The sequence below is a fragment of the Micropterus dolomieu genome, linkage group LG01 (assembly GCF_021292245.1).
Source record: "Micropterus dolomieu isolate WLL.071019.BEF.003 ecotype Adirondacks linkage group LG01, ASM2129224v1, whole genome shotgun sequence".
NCBI lineage: Eukaryota > Metazoa > Chordata > Actinopteri > Centrarchiformes > Centrarchidae > Micropterus > Micropterus dolomieu.
This window is the reverse complement of record NC_060150.1, coordinates 31,236,685-31,252,725: the sequence shown is the minus strand read 5'-3', so window position 1 is coordinate 31,252,725 and position 16,041 is coordinate 31,236,685. Positions and strand designations below refer to the sequence as shown.

At 41.0% G+C, this 16,041-nt stretch overlaps 1 protein-coding gene across 1 annotated transcript in view; it reads left to right on the top strand.

Annotated features, from left to right (window-relative positions):
* Positions 1-16,041, top strand: part of ofcc1 (orofacial cleft 1 candidate 1) — an 88,527-nt gene that overhangs the window by 22,203 nt on the left and 50,283 nt on the right. The window contains exons 6-16 of the mRNA XM_046065002.1: positions 13-117; positions 760-843; positions 2,985-3,206; positions 3,531-3,628; positions 5,030-5,116; positions 5,447-5,520; positions 6,728-6,848; positions 10,864-11,106; positions 14,459-14,607; positions 14,793-14,907; positions 15,720-16,041. Of these exons, the coding sequence (XP_045920958.1) occupies positions 13-117; positions 760-843; positions 2,985-3,206; positions 3,531-3,628; positions 5,030-5,116; positions 5,447-5,520; positions 6,728-6,848; positions 10,864-11,106; positions 14,459-14,607; positions 14,793-14,907; positions 15,720-16,041 (1,620 nt within the window). The remainder of the gene's footprint in view (positions 1-12; positions 118-759; positions 844-2,984; positions 3,207-3,530; positions 3,629-5,029; positions 5,117-5,446; positions 5,521-6,727; positions 6,849-10,863; positions 11,107-14,458; positions 14,608-14,792; positions 14,908-15,719) is intronic.

The following is a 16,041-nucleotide window of genomic DNA, read 5'->3' as shown; positions in this document are numbered from 1 at the left end:
CACTTTCCACAGGAAATAAACGTGCCCAAAATTACTTTGACCCGTTGTCGGCAGAGCAGACAGACCCAAGGCATTGCGGGATGGCTGGGGTCGGTCCTGAAGATGAGCTGGAATTAAGTATGCCATTCTCTGTCATAATAGTTCTCCTCGGTTCATTAAAGTGAGGTGAGAGAGATCACTGGTAGCAGGCCGCCATTTGAGATGGCAGGACACTATGTAAATACACCAAGTGATGGCATCATTAGATTGGCTACCCAACTCGCTGTCATTGACGAAGGTCATGTATCATTGGTCAGTTTTCATTTCACCGTGGCTTTTTCTTTCCCCTGTCAAATGACACACGCAGAGCCATATCAATAGTTTGCAGCCCCCTCCTAAAGCAGGCCTATTAAAAGCGAGCTCTTGGGAGCCAAGTAATATGCATGTTATAATGAAACATGGCTATTAATGGAGAAGCCATTTCACCTGTATCTTTTGGATATCACTGCCGTGTAATATCAAAGGATTCACCAAACCAAATCTCATCACATGATGACAGGCCGGCTAACAGGCGTGTTAATGCTCCTATTTCATTACCCCTCTGCATACACTTGATTTTCACCCCTCTCCAGCCACGCCTAATATCTCTGGTTTGCATGTTAAGATGTGGTTTAGATTGACTTGTCTGATAAGTAGAAAGTAATTTTGAAGTGCACAAATGCATGTAATTTTCCAGCACCTTTAAAGGTGTACTCATTTTATAATTGTTTTGACTTGCAGCAATATTGAATGCCGATGAAAACAGGCTGTATCAAAGAATGGCTGCGTTGCTGGATGAGGACGATACTTTCATAAATATACCTGGTATGTATTCCTATATTACTGTACTCTATCGGAAGCAGCTGGTTAGTTGGCCTTAATCAAAAAAGCAAAGATTCCTTGCTTCTGCTTTAGAATCACAAAAAAATACATTATGGGACATGTAATAGTAATTTAATCCCTTATGATCACTATTAAATTGACCTGATTTTATTTTCCTGTCAAGATCATGTATCAGGCAAAAAAGTTGATAGATTTGAAGAAACATTTTTCCAGATCTGGTCCCAGGTGTAACTGCTGGTTGATGTTGTTGATTTAGTGTATTTATTATGTCTCAAACCACATTCAGTATTCATGGTGATATATTGATAAAAATGTCATGTTTTAAATCAAATGACTGAAGATGCCATTTAAAACAGTGACCACACATTAAATAATGGCGCCACAGAGTACTACAGTCTTTACAAGCAGTATCCTTAGAAAGCTCAACACAGTAAAATCATAAACAACATTATTTTTTCCGCTAACACTTAAAGCAGCACTAACATAGAACAAAGAATAAGACTAGAAACAGACCCTCACTAGTAGTCAGTGCTTTCCAGCACAGCCATTGTCTCACAGTAGGCGTGCCTTTTCTCATTAGCTCAGTTTCATTTAAATATGTAGCCAACCAGGCAACATTGAGGTGGTTTAAGCTTAGCATTGTTCTGGGTGAAGACAGTCGCACCAGATCCTGTTGACATGACGCACATCTCCCTTGTAATTCCAGCGCACAAGTGATGGGTTTAGGCCCGCTTCAACACGGTAGAATTTAGCCGGCTCGTATTATTTGCCATTGTCTTGGATTTAGCTGTACCACCGAGATTAGCAGCCCCATCCATTGTCTTGGAATGTTCATGAAATCCCACAGAAAAAGTAAAGAGGATCTTGGATTAACAGTTCCTCCATGCAATAGGCTGAGACACAGGGAAGGAAAGAGAGAGAGGAAGAGAGAGAGAGCTCTTACTTCTGTGCTGTTGGAGTCCAACTGCGGTGACTGCCAGTAAGCACTTCTCCAAGCTACAATAGACTTCAAGACAATCACCTTATGCTGTTGTATGGATGCCTCCCACCGGTGTAGGCCGCAAGACTTCTTTGCAGCTGCAGAACCGGCTCAGTGTATGTCAGTACTGATCCTGACATTTTGTGACTGCTTCTCAGGCTTTTATGTTTGCTTTTACAGCCTGCCACAAAGCACCATACACATTTCACAAGAAAGAACATGAATAAGATAAAGTATTAATGAAATGGACAGTGGCCAGTAGAGGCTGTAGACATTTTTTCCTGGAGAAATCCCTTCTGTCTGTCTAAGATCTTCAGTTCTTCCATTTTAACTCGATAAATTCTATTGCTTTGGCTTTGAGATGAAAGAAGACAGAACTGGCATTCTATTCATTCTAGTTCTCCAAAAAAAAGGCGTGAGGCATTGATATCAGCTTCAATGTGAAAAGCATTAGGCATTGATAAAAGATTTAGTTGTTACATGTATTGGACTGCACACGTTGAAAGAATACCGCATACTTTCTACCACTAAGATGGTGCACAAAACTAAAAAGACACACAGCAATCAAGTTAGCTGCTGCTTCTCTTCTTTCAGTAATGAATTCTAGTTTACTAACTAGAATCTAGTCCACATATTGTGCAGAAGAAACTTTCTTCCAATGTTTGGGCTCGTTCACAATTTGTTGTGGATGTTGGTTTTTACATGAAATCAGCTTAAAGCCACCGCCACATGAAAACACAAACTGCATCTTCCCTTTGATTTCTTCCACAGAAATAGATTAGATATCTGTACTCAGTTCTGCAGCATCAGTTCAACTTTATGTACCCACCTCCACATCTGCTTTTAAGTAAAAAAAAACAAAAAAAACAACTCCTGTTGTTTATTTCATTATTCCAGTCATTGTCAAATTCTTGCATGATTTTGGATGACGTTATGGGATATTTCCATTACTTGAATAAACAACTGAGACCCTATTTGCAAAAAAACAAATAGCAAGGCAGGCTAATGTTGTCCTCCTTTAATGCCCATGTAGAACTAAGTTTCTAGATGTGGTAAGTATGCGCATCCATCAGCATGTGTGTGTATGTGTATGTCTGGTTGTGTGTGTGTGTCTGTGCATGCCCACTGATGCGTGTCTCTCCAGGTACGCTGCTAGCCTCCAGGGATGAGGAGGTGTTGGAGGTGAAGGCGGGTGATCCGGTGTTTCAGCGGCGACTGCTGCTCCACGGTGGTGGTGATGCCTCGGGCTCTAGGCCCTCCCAGGCCCAGACCATTGCCAAAACCCAGGCTGAGGCTAGTGCTGGGCTGGGAGGAGAGGCTGGACTCGAAGCAGGGATGGTAATGGGAAGAAAGAGCACTGTAAAAAGTAATGCTATGTTTTCATTTGTTTTTATTATATTTATTTTGCATTATGTTAGTAAGTATGATACAATAGTATAAAATGTAGTCTCTGTGCACATACATGACGTAAAATCAATCCAAAATTAAATCTATCAAGGAATCATTCTAGGAAGTTGTATAGAATCTTTATTCAATTCTTTATCTCTGGACAATAATTTATTCCTGCAGATTTTATTGGTGGAGTGACATGATAGGAGACATACAGAGAAATATGCAAAATGCCACAGTAAGATTTTGTTTTTTGATAAATATTATAAGGTTTGTGATACCACTGTGTTATTTCTTGCAGTGAGGACAGCTAAGGAGGCGATCCCCCACTACGCCCAGCAGCTGAGGGAGCGTGTGCGGCCTGACATGATCACGCTTGGCAGCCTTTCACTGCAGCAGGTCAGGGCTACAAAGAGGAATATCTGTGTCATCATCCCATATTCACCAGCACATCAGCCATGTCCATTATGCTGTGTATCAGTGGCTTTGGCTAATGGACATAGAGTGTGTGCATGTGTGCGTGTACATTTATCTGTTTTGTCTATTCACATGCCCGTGTGTGTGTGTGTGACGTATGTGTGTGTGTTACGTACTCGGCTTACTAATTTTCTTTCTCTTTCTTTCCATATTTGCTTCACTTTTCGTACACAACCCCCCCTCTGCTACCTTTATAAAAGTTCTGCATTTCATTTCAGTGCAGATGGTTTGAATCTCAGCTGAATGCACTCATGTGAAATTGCTTTTTGTATAACACGCATTCAAAGTTAGATAACTCATTCATCCTTAGCTCAGAATGAGTGCATGGATTTCAACGATATAATCTATGGTACATATGACATCCTCACACAATTAGTTTATTTCTGGAGACAGTTTTGTTCTGTCTTTGAACTTTGTTGTGCATTATTATGCATATTTGTTTCTGACTGAAGCTGAATTTCCTTGGTTCTTTACCCGTCTTAAGGTCTTTTCAGGAAAAATAGAGCGTGACTACTTTTTTATTTTCCGTCTGGGGAGTAGGGATATTGTGAACTAGCATTAAGATCTGAAGCTTCTTTCAAAACAAGCGTTTGTATTCCGTCAGTCAGAAAAGAAATGGGAGAGGATACAAGAACATGGGGTTGCCATTGTTTTGGAAAATCTAGATTGCAAAGAAACCCAGACATTAACACATATGTAAACAGAATGCAGAACTTCTATCCAGCGTATTTTTAGTTATAATCTCACTTGAATGAGAGTAAGGGCATCAAATTATATGAATACAAATTCAAAGTAATTGGGAAAAAATGGTTCAACAATGTCCCACCATCACTTGGAAGCCACAGCAACAAATGACTCATCCTTCCTTTACTGGATAATCAGTGGCGTCTACTGTGTACTGTATCAGTATTTGGATCAGTGTTATCTTATTCTGCCATAATATGTATGCACTCTCCTACTGTTTCCACACCCACCTCCCATAGAAAGCATATTATCCACCAGAGATTTCACATCTATTTTAAAAATAATAGTGTTTTTCTTCTTTCTCTATTCTGCCTTACAAAGCCTCTACAGGGCGAGACACTGTCACTTAGCAGTGTCAATGCTTCTGAATGGGGAGTGTGAATGTGCTGACTGAATGTAAAACCGGCAGAAATACTCATCAAACGCTACATGTCTTTAGGGCCTGGCTCAGTATCGATTGCCTGCAGATTGCATTACAGTTGCTCCTTGTGCTTAATTCTGCCATTATGGTGCACTGCACTGTTTCATAAAGCTGCATCCAAAGAAAATGTGCATGTGTAAATTTACATGTATTTTCAGCAAGCGACTCAGAAGGGACCACTGAAGAGGAGTGAGTGGGAAAAGAGAAAGAAGAGACTAATGGCCTTCTTCGCTGGGAATGTTAAGGTAAAGGCCCATGGACTGTATATATACTGTATGAAGGATGTGTTCTTTTTTAAGTTACAGGACATTAACTTTGGGATTGTATGCTGATTATAGCTCATTTCACAAGCTCAACATATTCATCCAATCATGCTACTTTTATTACATTTGTCCATGACATAAACCAGCCAAATTCTAATATTTAATAATATTTCATTACAGCCAGTCACAGAAACTAATAATATCTTACATTATAATTCATAGTGATGTGGTTTCAATCAAACTGTCAATAAGATCATAATGTTAGTGTTGGTTAACAATGTTTGTTAACATATCCACTTTAATATTTCAAAGGAGCCTCATTCACAAAGAGACTGTGATGATGCAGTAAGAGAAGTACCACAACCCAGGCTCAACACACTGCTTCAGTAGTAAGGCCAGCCCATTTCACATTTCTCTCCATATGTACAATTGATGTCACATGACTGTAATTATTAATTGTGTGAAAAGCATTTTTATTCCCACTGACATTCAAGTAGGCATGTAATTCATATGTCCTCTGCATGGCTTCTCCTGTCGACAGGCATTGCATTGTGGGTAGTATGGCTCGAGGGCACAGAAATCTGTCCATGTCATTGGGCTTGAAGGCGCATCAATTCTTGGTCCATCCACTTTAGTCAGAGATCACACATCAAATCTGGTAGTGAGAGCCCCGCGGGCAATCATCTTAGCATGTTCAAATTTTTAGTAATTATGGACTACCATGCTGGCTGACATGATAAAATCAAGAAACTACTGTACACATCAGTATCTTCTCTTGTGTTTGGTTGTTTTATGGGTGGGTGGTAGTCGGACACCAGCTCTGTCAGATGAATGTGGTTCGGAGTTTAGCGAGATGCCCTACTCTCGACAGCCTTGAACCCTGTAAATTCCTTCTGATATCAATGGTGGGTGGCTATTAGACATGGGAGACTTTCTATGCATCACCTAGGGCTACATCTGCCTGAAATTTAATGAGAAATGATTTCACTTTTTCTCTCCCTAAGCCTATGAAAGAAAAAAAATAAAGAGGGGAGACGCAGAGCTGACTTGTGGTTTTTGTAACAAATGTGTAATTCATTTGTTTCCACTGTTTCTGATTTAATGGAGGTCGAGTAATTGCATTAGGAAGCACATTGTGTCTTGTTGTGAACTGATGAAAGCACATGTAATACTTTTGATAGGCGAACAGAGAGGAGGGGAGAGAGGGAGAGAAAGGAAAGAAAGACCCAGTGCCTGCCTTTGATGCCGAGCATTTATTTGCTGAATTATCCTTCCTTTTTACAAGCATCTTATCCCCAGTCACAGGCAGGCCAGGGCCCCTGTGATATTGCTTTATATTGAGGAATTAAGAGAGGTGGCGAGGAGACAGAGCAAAGCAACCGCTTATTACATTACCACTGATAAGATTGAAAGGCCGAGAACGGCAGACAGAAAAAGAAAGAGAGCAAGGGACCCAGTGGAAAGTGTTTTGTTGTGGTGTTATTAGATTGAGCTGCTGTTGGCTACAGAGTGGAACAACAGAGAGTCCAAAATGCAGGTGGCTGTTAACAGGGTTAGCTTCTTGTGTTTGTGTGTGTTGTAATATGTGTGTGTGTGTGTTAAAAGCCCGTCACTCAAAGCTCTAGGGGAAGGCCAAGAGGAAGCGATGGCCAAATATGGCCAGATGACAGAGCTCCCAGAATCCTACTCTTCAGCACCACGGCCCCTGTGGCAGGTAAGATCTGTGACTGTGGACTGAGGAACGCACATTTGAAGGAAACAGAAAGCACACAAACAGGAAGTGACATGCCTCTTCATCTCTGAGAAGGTTGTTTCACAGGAGGAGATATTGATCCCGAAGTGTTTACAAATCATCAAAAAAGGCAGGGTTGTTTGTTCAAAAACAGTCAAATGATGTAATTATGTGAAATCCTGTGATGAATGGGACCTGTTAGAGAATGAGAAAATTATATGCCTTATTTTCTAGTTTTTTTTAATTCCTTCACTCCTTTCATTACACCAGTGGGGACTGTATGTGCACATGACTACACAAAGACACACATATTCACACACAGGCACTATACAACACCGAGCAAAACGCTTTCATATATAGAATGCTAACTATCCAGCCATATTATTTTTATACAGTATATAAAGATGTTTTCCCCCTGCTTTGTGTGGAGGGTGTCTGTGGTTTTAGGAATCTAAGTAGGAGGGGAAAGGAATCCTTGGAGATGTAAAAGGGGAACAGAGGGAGAGGAGAGAAAAGGGAACCAAGCGGGAAAGATGGAAGGAAGCTGCAGCTTTAGCAGTAGCATCACCAGCTGTGGGAGGAGTGTGCTGTTGTGTTGCATCTGGGGATGAGGCTGCCATGCCACCATGCTGGCTTAAAGATGTAATGAATCTTCAGTCGGGGGCTTTCCTTCCAGGGTGACAACTGGCTTTGAGGAAGGTTGTAAATGCAGGGGAGATTGTGGTATAATTCCTCAGACTGGCGTTTGTGCCCCCCAGTCACCATTCGATTATCTCCCAAATTGCTGTGTTTCACTGAGATAAAGATTTTTTATGGCTTGCTGACTTGAAACAACCGGCACAGGCAGAATAGGGGGCAAAAGAGGGAGAGGGAAAGAGAGAAAGAGAGAGAGAGAGAGCAAGCAATGGCCAAACCTGCCACGCATAGTAATTTCCTTTGGTAAATGACAAAATCTTTGTTTATATGACATTTCTCTAAAATTACTGCAGCGAGATGAATCTGAAATATAAAATGTCACATTTGGCATGCAAAACTATGAAAATATATTTCTGTGCAAAATTCATGGAGGCATTTAATTTAGAACGTGTTTAATAACTAAGGCAGCCTGCATCAGTAATCCTGCCCGGAGGTCCCAAAAAGATTGTCATATTTATTCTCTGCTTTCTTCACCCCCCTCCTTCATTCCGAAGCCAAAAAATTTTAAGGGTAAATGTTCATTGTTAATTAAGATTTACTAATTAAAATGAAAATAATTAACGAGAAAGCTTAATCTCTGAATATTAGCCCATACTTAGAAAGAAAGGAAGTTTTTGTATGTGGCATTTCCTGTCTCTATTAAGAGTGCATTTTGTGTGATCAGTCAATGGGTGGAAAGCCCTGAAAAGATATTTCAGCGAAAGGACGGCCGCTTGCCAGCAAAACCACGGAGGATCCCTTGCTAGAGCCTTTGATCTCATCTGTAGGAGTGCTGTAATGTTATGGCACTTTAGGCACAACTCAGGCTTGGGGCAAACAAACCACCTCTGATATGGAAAATTGGCTCACTTCACCTTTTACCTTCGCCTTGCTGTCTTGACTGTCTCTAACGACGCCTGTGCAAGCATGTGGGCCAAATAATAACAATCAGTCTTAAAGACATACATAGTGCAAATTGGACACCGGTGTGATATTATTGTTTTTTTATTTCTTTGCTTCTTTTTTTCTCCTCCTCCTCTTCCTTTCCAGTCTGCATGCATACATCTCTTTCCAGTGTGGGGGTTTGGAGGCCCCCATCACCTCCTCCCAAATTTGAGATGTGTGGGCTAAACCGCTTTGCCACCAATTATACTAATTTCACTTCTACCTAAATTGTTTTTGTTGTTTTGGTATGCAAAGATGCTCACAGTGGGGAGATTGAGGAGCATCTCTGCAGGGCTCAGTACGCACCGTCCCCCCTCACAGACAGACAATGGGCACCGCCAACCGCTGCTGGGTGAAATTGTGTTGGGTGACAACACTGTCCACAGTATACTGTAAAACAATCAGTGGATACAGTATATGTGTGTGTGTGTGTGTGTGTGAACACATGTAGCCCCCCAGAGTGCTACTTTGTCATCGATTGGAATTGAGGGCTTTAATTGCCAGACACTCAAAATTTGCCCTAGGGAGTTGGTCAACAGAGTGTAAATTTGAGTACATAAAATAAATGGGCATTAAGAGATGCAACTTAGATAATCAGAGAAAAATAAATGGGTGGGATAGGATACAATAGGAGAGGATGGGATGGGATATGGTCAGATGGGATGGGATGGGATAGGGTGGGGAAGTATGGGATATTGTGGATAGACAGATTGGGATAGGATGCGATTGTGTGACATAGGGTGATTTGGGATGGGATATTGTGGAATAGGGTGGGATAGGATGGGATAGGATGGGATAGGATAGCATAGGGTGCTGGATTGTGAGATAGTATGGCATAGGGTCCAACCAACCAACATTGCCATTGAAGGGTATATAAATGGAGATAAAGACCAAGTGGCTCTGTTTAAGCCAGATTGACTTTTCATTCAGTGCTGTTCAACAGATGCCATAGGGCACAAAAGACTGAATATGTATTTATATTGTTCTCTGATTATGTTTCATAAAAAGTAAACGCCGTCTACACAGCTTACCCTATTACTCATCCTAAGCCCTAAAAAAGAGGCACATGTCACCAAAACAAACAAGCAAATAAACAACAAGTGGGCTGATGTAGCCTGAAGGTTAGTGGGATGAGCTTGCTACCAGAAGTTTGGCATTTTGAAACCTTCATCTGAATGGGGAACGTGGTTAGGGGAAATAAGTATCATTCTCAACTTTGATAACAAGGAATGCTGATGTACCCTTGAGCAAGGTACTTAACCCCTAAATGGTTGACTGGAGATCAGTAGATGGAAGCCTGCAGCTGTACTGGGCATATCTTACATATATGACTGCTCAGACTGCAATTTGGTCTGGGTAAAAATGTATTATTTAGAAGTTGTCAGTGCTGTGACAAGAGTGAAGTTCTGTCCACTGCAGGCTGAGTGACACAGTGTCTTCTCACACTGCAGTCATGCTCTCTTATCTGATGAGCATCCTAATTTTATATTCACCATTTCATGGAGTGGTCTGCATACAGCAAGGTCACAACATTTGTCTCACTTCACTCCAGTACTAAATTACATGCAACTTCTGTCATGATCTACATGGTGCAATTGCTTGTATTCTCCAGCAACTGGAAGTGTGTCCTCAAAATCCAAAGTAAAGACATCACAAGCCTTTGCTATGCTAAAGTCACACCTAATAATACAGGGGAAAGAAAATGACATAGAAATTGTTTTGTCTCCTTAACCTTCAAGGACAAAGAGAGGGGATTGAGAGAATTTCAACAGCAGCAAAGTATGAATGAGGAAACGCTGTGACAAAATGGTGAAAAGTGATAGGTAACTTAGTAACCAAACGTTATTTACATATAACTTTTCCAAAAGTGAGTTACAAAGTGCTTTACAGAAGTAGTGGTGGGAGGGGCGTGTAGATTAGACTGTTAACTGTTGTTAGCATTTACGACTTGTGTCAATATGGTCGTGTCACACTGTTAGTCTTAGAGGCAAGTTAACTATTTACTTTTACAGATGTGTGATGTGGTAGTTGTGTTTTACTGGTAAATTGTAACATCTAACAGTCATAACAGCATTAGCCTGGTACAGCTGATAAAATGCAATTGCATCATGACTACATTTTCCTGCAAAGAAATACTGACACAGTGTTTTCAGGGGTTTTCAGTGCATGTGTCTCTGTCAAGAATTTGCACATCTGTGTCTGTGACATTCTTGACTTTCCTCCGGTGAGAGGACAAATGTGGCATCCCATCAGTCCAACTGTCCACAGTGATGAAATCAGTTTCTTAGCCTCCATGAAAAAAAGATGTTAGAAATAAAGCAGAATTGATAAAAAAAATTGCAATCAAGTCTCATGTTCTACGCTTTGTGTGTTATAGCTGAATCAGAGCACAACTCCCCAGCCTGTGGAGGTGCGTGTGTGTTGCCTAAGGGCCACCAGAGACAAGCTACCCAGGGGCCTCTACACTGTCAGCGTGGCCCTTCACAGCCGTCTAGGGGGTCCACCACTGGCCTGGTGCAGTAAGAAAGAGCAGCAACAATGGACGGTGTCCACTGAGCCAACTGAGCATCAGGGCCGCTTCCACGACATTGACCTGCACATTAACCAGAACCTGTTTATGGTGAGAATTTTTTGATGAGATGTTGCACAAAAGAAAATTGTAAGTACTAAAATATGAATGGTTATGATTTTCAAAAATACATTCCACAAGACATAAAACATACTTTGCATTTTAATAAAAGTTCAAATTTAAGATAAATGAATAAGCCATAACTTTTTTTTAGCTTTGTTTAAATGTTGGAGAGTGTCAAGGCATAGATAGGATAATTCTAAAAAGGCGTCCAAATATCTGGTTTGAAGTCAGCATTGACATTCATAGTTAAGAGAAGATAAGTGACTCAAAAAAACAAATAAAAAAATACACAGAGGTTTGCAATTGTAGGTATCTGCTTTCCTCTATTAACTAATATGTTTCCTCAATTAACTAATATGTTTTTATGCAACAATGAAAGGGCAAACAGTTTTTGTGACTGTGCATTTCTACGTAATAACTTGAATATCTGAAAGCAATTTTGAATACTGACTTAATACTGAGAATACCTGAATTAAAGCATATTTGCTTCCAATGAGATAGCCTTTGATGTTAAATTCAACAGACATTTTTAGTGAAATGCAATCTTAAAAAACAAACAGTCCCCTCAGATAAAAACAAACAATAAAACATGGTGTGCTAATGCAACAGAACCTGCCTCACTGCAATTTTAGTTTTTGTTTTTGCCACAACATATCCAAAAATCTGTTTTCCCTGGTTTCATCAACTGCGGGGAAGACGGAGCAGTTTCTAGACTGAAAGGGTTATGAGAAGTTATATTGCTGTAAAAGACGGCATATGAAAATATGCCACACACAGCCTCTAGGTTTTTCTCTGGGGATCTCCATATGAATAAAACAACAACTTTTCAAACATGACATTTAATCCATGCATGTAAATCAAACCCAAGTTCAATTATTCATTTATATAAGGAAGCAATGTTTTATTGGAATGAAAATGAAGTACAAATGCAGTGAAATATTTAGTGTATTTTCTGCATGTCTTTGAGCATCTGTGACATAGCTGAGCTGGATTGGGTGGATAAAAGAAGACATAGAAAAGTTATGCAGAATTGACTTAAATGTAACATTTTTAAACAGTATTAAAAATCTCAAACTCAATTTTCAATGCATAATAAAATACTTTACATGTTTTCAGATTTGGTCCTTTTCATGAAACAACACAGAAGATTACATTAGATGAAATCTATGCACATTTCACAACCACTTTCCTAAACCTCTTGATATGAGGGAAAACATTCTCTATAGAAGCTGTACTAATCTTACAAAACCCACATATTCATTTTGGATGGTCGATATTGACCAGCGGATTAGAAATCTCTGTTCATGTTTATTCACTGATGATGTGTACACAGTATGAAAGATTCACAAGAGGAAACCTTAAAACAGAAGCCACTAAATCCAGTGTCCCTCCTGATCCCATAGAGTTTTGTACAGGCTCAGAAAGGGCTTCTTCAGTGTTCTGATGGCAACTCTAAAGGCCTTAGCTGGAGCATTTAGCATATGTGGACACTGTCAATATGCTGGTGGGCGTATTCAATGGGATAGAGCAGCCTGATATTATTGTCTCCAGCTCCCATCAAACATAAAGGATGGGGTAAAAGCTGGCATAAACTGAATGCGAACCTGGGATCTGATTCAGAGGTAAAAAAGGTTTAAGTACGGCATGCTAAATGCCTCATGTCACTCTTCCTTCCCTCCTCTCCCCGCCAAACCCTCGGCTGTGCTTTAAAGACAAACCTGTTGTTGTTGTCCTCATTGATAGTGGTGGAAACGCTGATCAGATTTGTCTGACACTATCAGGATTGGCTTGGGTGTTTTCTCTCTCTCCTCTTGCCCACACTATAGCGTGCGATTTCAGGAGTGCTTGCAGTGCCTTCTAAGAGGAAATGAGGAATTAGTGATGGTAAGATGGAGCCAGGAGCTTATATTCCTTTCCTCCCTCTCTCCCTCTTTTTTTCATTCACCCTTTGCTTTGTGTGTCTGGGTTTGGATTTAGACAGAAACGGTGCAGTTCAGTTGGAGATGTCTTGGATATGCTGGCAAGTGGGAGCACTTGAGAGGAGTTGGGCCTACAGTCTTTGTGCAGTTCTTACATCAAGTGGGAAGATGCATAATATTCCACATTATAATATTAAAGGGGGATGAAAAAGCAATGTGGAACAAAAGGATGAAAAGTTGTATGGAGATCCGTGGATTTGCTCTAGGCCCCCCCCGTTTTAATCTGCATTGGTCATTTTAGTCATCTTGCACAATGGTAGTCACTATTTTTTCCTTGCTCCTTTCCTTGACATATGCACATGTGTTGTTTCAAAATGAGAAAATATCAGTCTGTTTTGAATTAAGCCGGACATTTCTAATGGTTTAAGCAGCTCCTCCAGCAAACACAGGAAGTGAGGAAACCTCTGAAGCACATCATGCAGTCTCACAAACCTCACAGTAACACTTCCCACACACATATACAACAAGCGCACAGATTTACATGCAGGCTCTTCACACATGTGAACTCGCACATGCACACAAATTACTATTTATGCAGCTCATATTTCTTACAGTAAATGAATAATATGAAATATCCTCAATGTCCATAATCCGTGATATTATGCCATAAATTTGTGTCCTGAGTCAGACACTACTACCCATAATTTCACAGGTGCATACCAAAAGCAGATTATCAGGGGGTTGGGAGGGATACACATGATTTATGTGTTAAAACAAGTCCCCTGCGTTTTCCATTACAACTAATAAAGGGATAAAATATTTCCACCCAATGATGGATGAAGTGGCACACACCTCACTGTCAGTTCATTTTTTAAGCAAACCCACCGTTCGCTGGGTAAATAAGAATGTATGTGTTTGCCATCGACTGCTAACCACTAACACTTTTCGCTTCATGCAAGATACCCTTAATATAATCAGTTTGATTGATGGTGGCCCACTGCATCGCAAATTCAGTCACTGTCAGCTCATGGACTACAATGGCAATCTCAACTTCTCCTCCACTCTGTGTTCGCTGCTGACAGTCTTTATCATTCCAACATCTCCTTTTAGGCAATTTGCTGAGTTGGACCAGTAAGAATGGCGGTTAAGAAAACTCTAAAAAGAACATGGAAATAAGTTAAAGGAGGATTCAAGTCTAGGATGTAGATTAAGTGGATCCCTGAGGGCTCCTGTCCTGTTTGTTACTCTCTGTGTATCTGTTTGTCATTGGCTATGTGGTTGCGAGCAAGTCTGTGCACTTTTACTCCTGTAACAGTGTATGTGCTGTGTCGATATGTCTGCATATGTGTATGTGCCTGCAGGCCTGTGTGTTTGCCTGAGTCGAACTGTGAGTGACTTTGTGCCTTCATATGTGTCTACAGATCTTACCTGCACCCTGTGAGGTCGTCCCTTCCATGGTCCTTGTATTCCAACTGATCGTGCTACCAGGAGGTGGCAGCCACATCAGCTCTGTGCTGGCTTGGGGGGCATTTCCTGTTTGTGGACCGAGCCTCTGTCTTGTCCAGGGCAGGTGTGTCAGTGGCAGATCAAGGAGTTTGTATTTTGAACAGTGTGTGTATATGTATTTCAGGTCACTAAAGCACAATGATTCCCAGAAAAATCATAACATGAAGTGAAATCGAACAGGAGTCCAACTCTGCCCATCATACATCTGGTTAAACACTGACCATTACCGGTTACGTGTCATTGACCCAGGTTCAAAACCCCTCTGCTCAGAGGGGAGCCGAATACACAGCTGGACCAGTTTAAAAAAATTGAAGTCCTCATCTCTTCTGATCTAGACCACTGGCTGTGCAACCTGTACTTTCAGGTGTGTGTGTTAGATTGTGCGATTAGGAAACATGCGCATGCATGTTTCTTTTGAAGATTCTTATCGGTTGTTTTTTACATGTTATATTTGTAAGTGTGTTCAGGTATGGACTGGTTCAGAATTTTTAATCATATGCTTGTTGGTGTGTGTATCTTTTCCCTCTGACCCTCCCTTATTATTTGGGAGGCTGGATTTGGGTAGATGGCGGTTGGATTTTTGGATTTTCAATGATAAAAAGCTTTTACAGAGCAATTGGCCCCAGAGAGTAAACAAGAACCACATCTTTACCCAGCAATTCCGGATGCATTTGAGCTGATGCATTGATTAGATTAGTAAACATCTTAATTGAATTAAAAAGCCAGAACAAAGCTCTCTGTCTTGGGTTTGTCTCTTTATTTGTCCCTCCAACGGTGACATGTTGTTTGTATTACTGCATCTATCATTACTGTTTTCTGCAGCTGCTTTGATGTATGAGGGATGTAAATAGCCATATTTTTGTGCATCTTTGTGGATGTGCGCACAATAGGATGTACAATTTTCATACTAGTCACGTTTATGATCTTAATTAAATCATTTCATGCACTCTATGACAACTATTAATAGTTGGCTATGTCTGCAGTTTGATCACTAACACCTGTAGAGTAATTACATACACTGCTGTTTTTCCACAAACAGTGGTGATGCAATGGAATGATATTAACATAACTGCAGATGACAATAACATGAAGAGGTTATATTAATGTTCACTGAACCCATATGCAGACCTCTAGCACTCACACAGACCTACCTCCCTCTTGTTTGTGGTGTTTCAGGTAAAGAGGCTCCCTTCCGGAACGTCTGGGGGGCCAGAGGGCTGCATTGCCCTGTCGATACCCCCTGCAAACCCCCCTGTCATGGCCCAACCTGAGGTCCATCATGAACAACACCAAGGCCAACTGCCACTCCAGCCCCAGCCCCAGTCACAGAACCACGTCCGTCCTCAGCCCATTCATCCCCAGTCTCAGTTATACCCTCAACACCAGCCTCATGCTGGCCCCAGCAGCCGAGCAGGAGAGCCCGCTGTGGAACATTCTCACCGGGGGTCGCCTCTCCACCTGTCAGCTAATTCTGCTTGCTCCTCCTCATCTCTGCCAG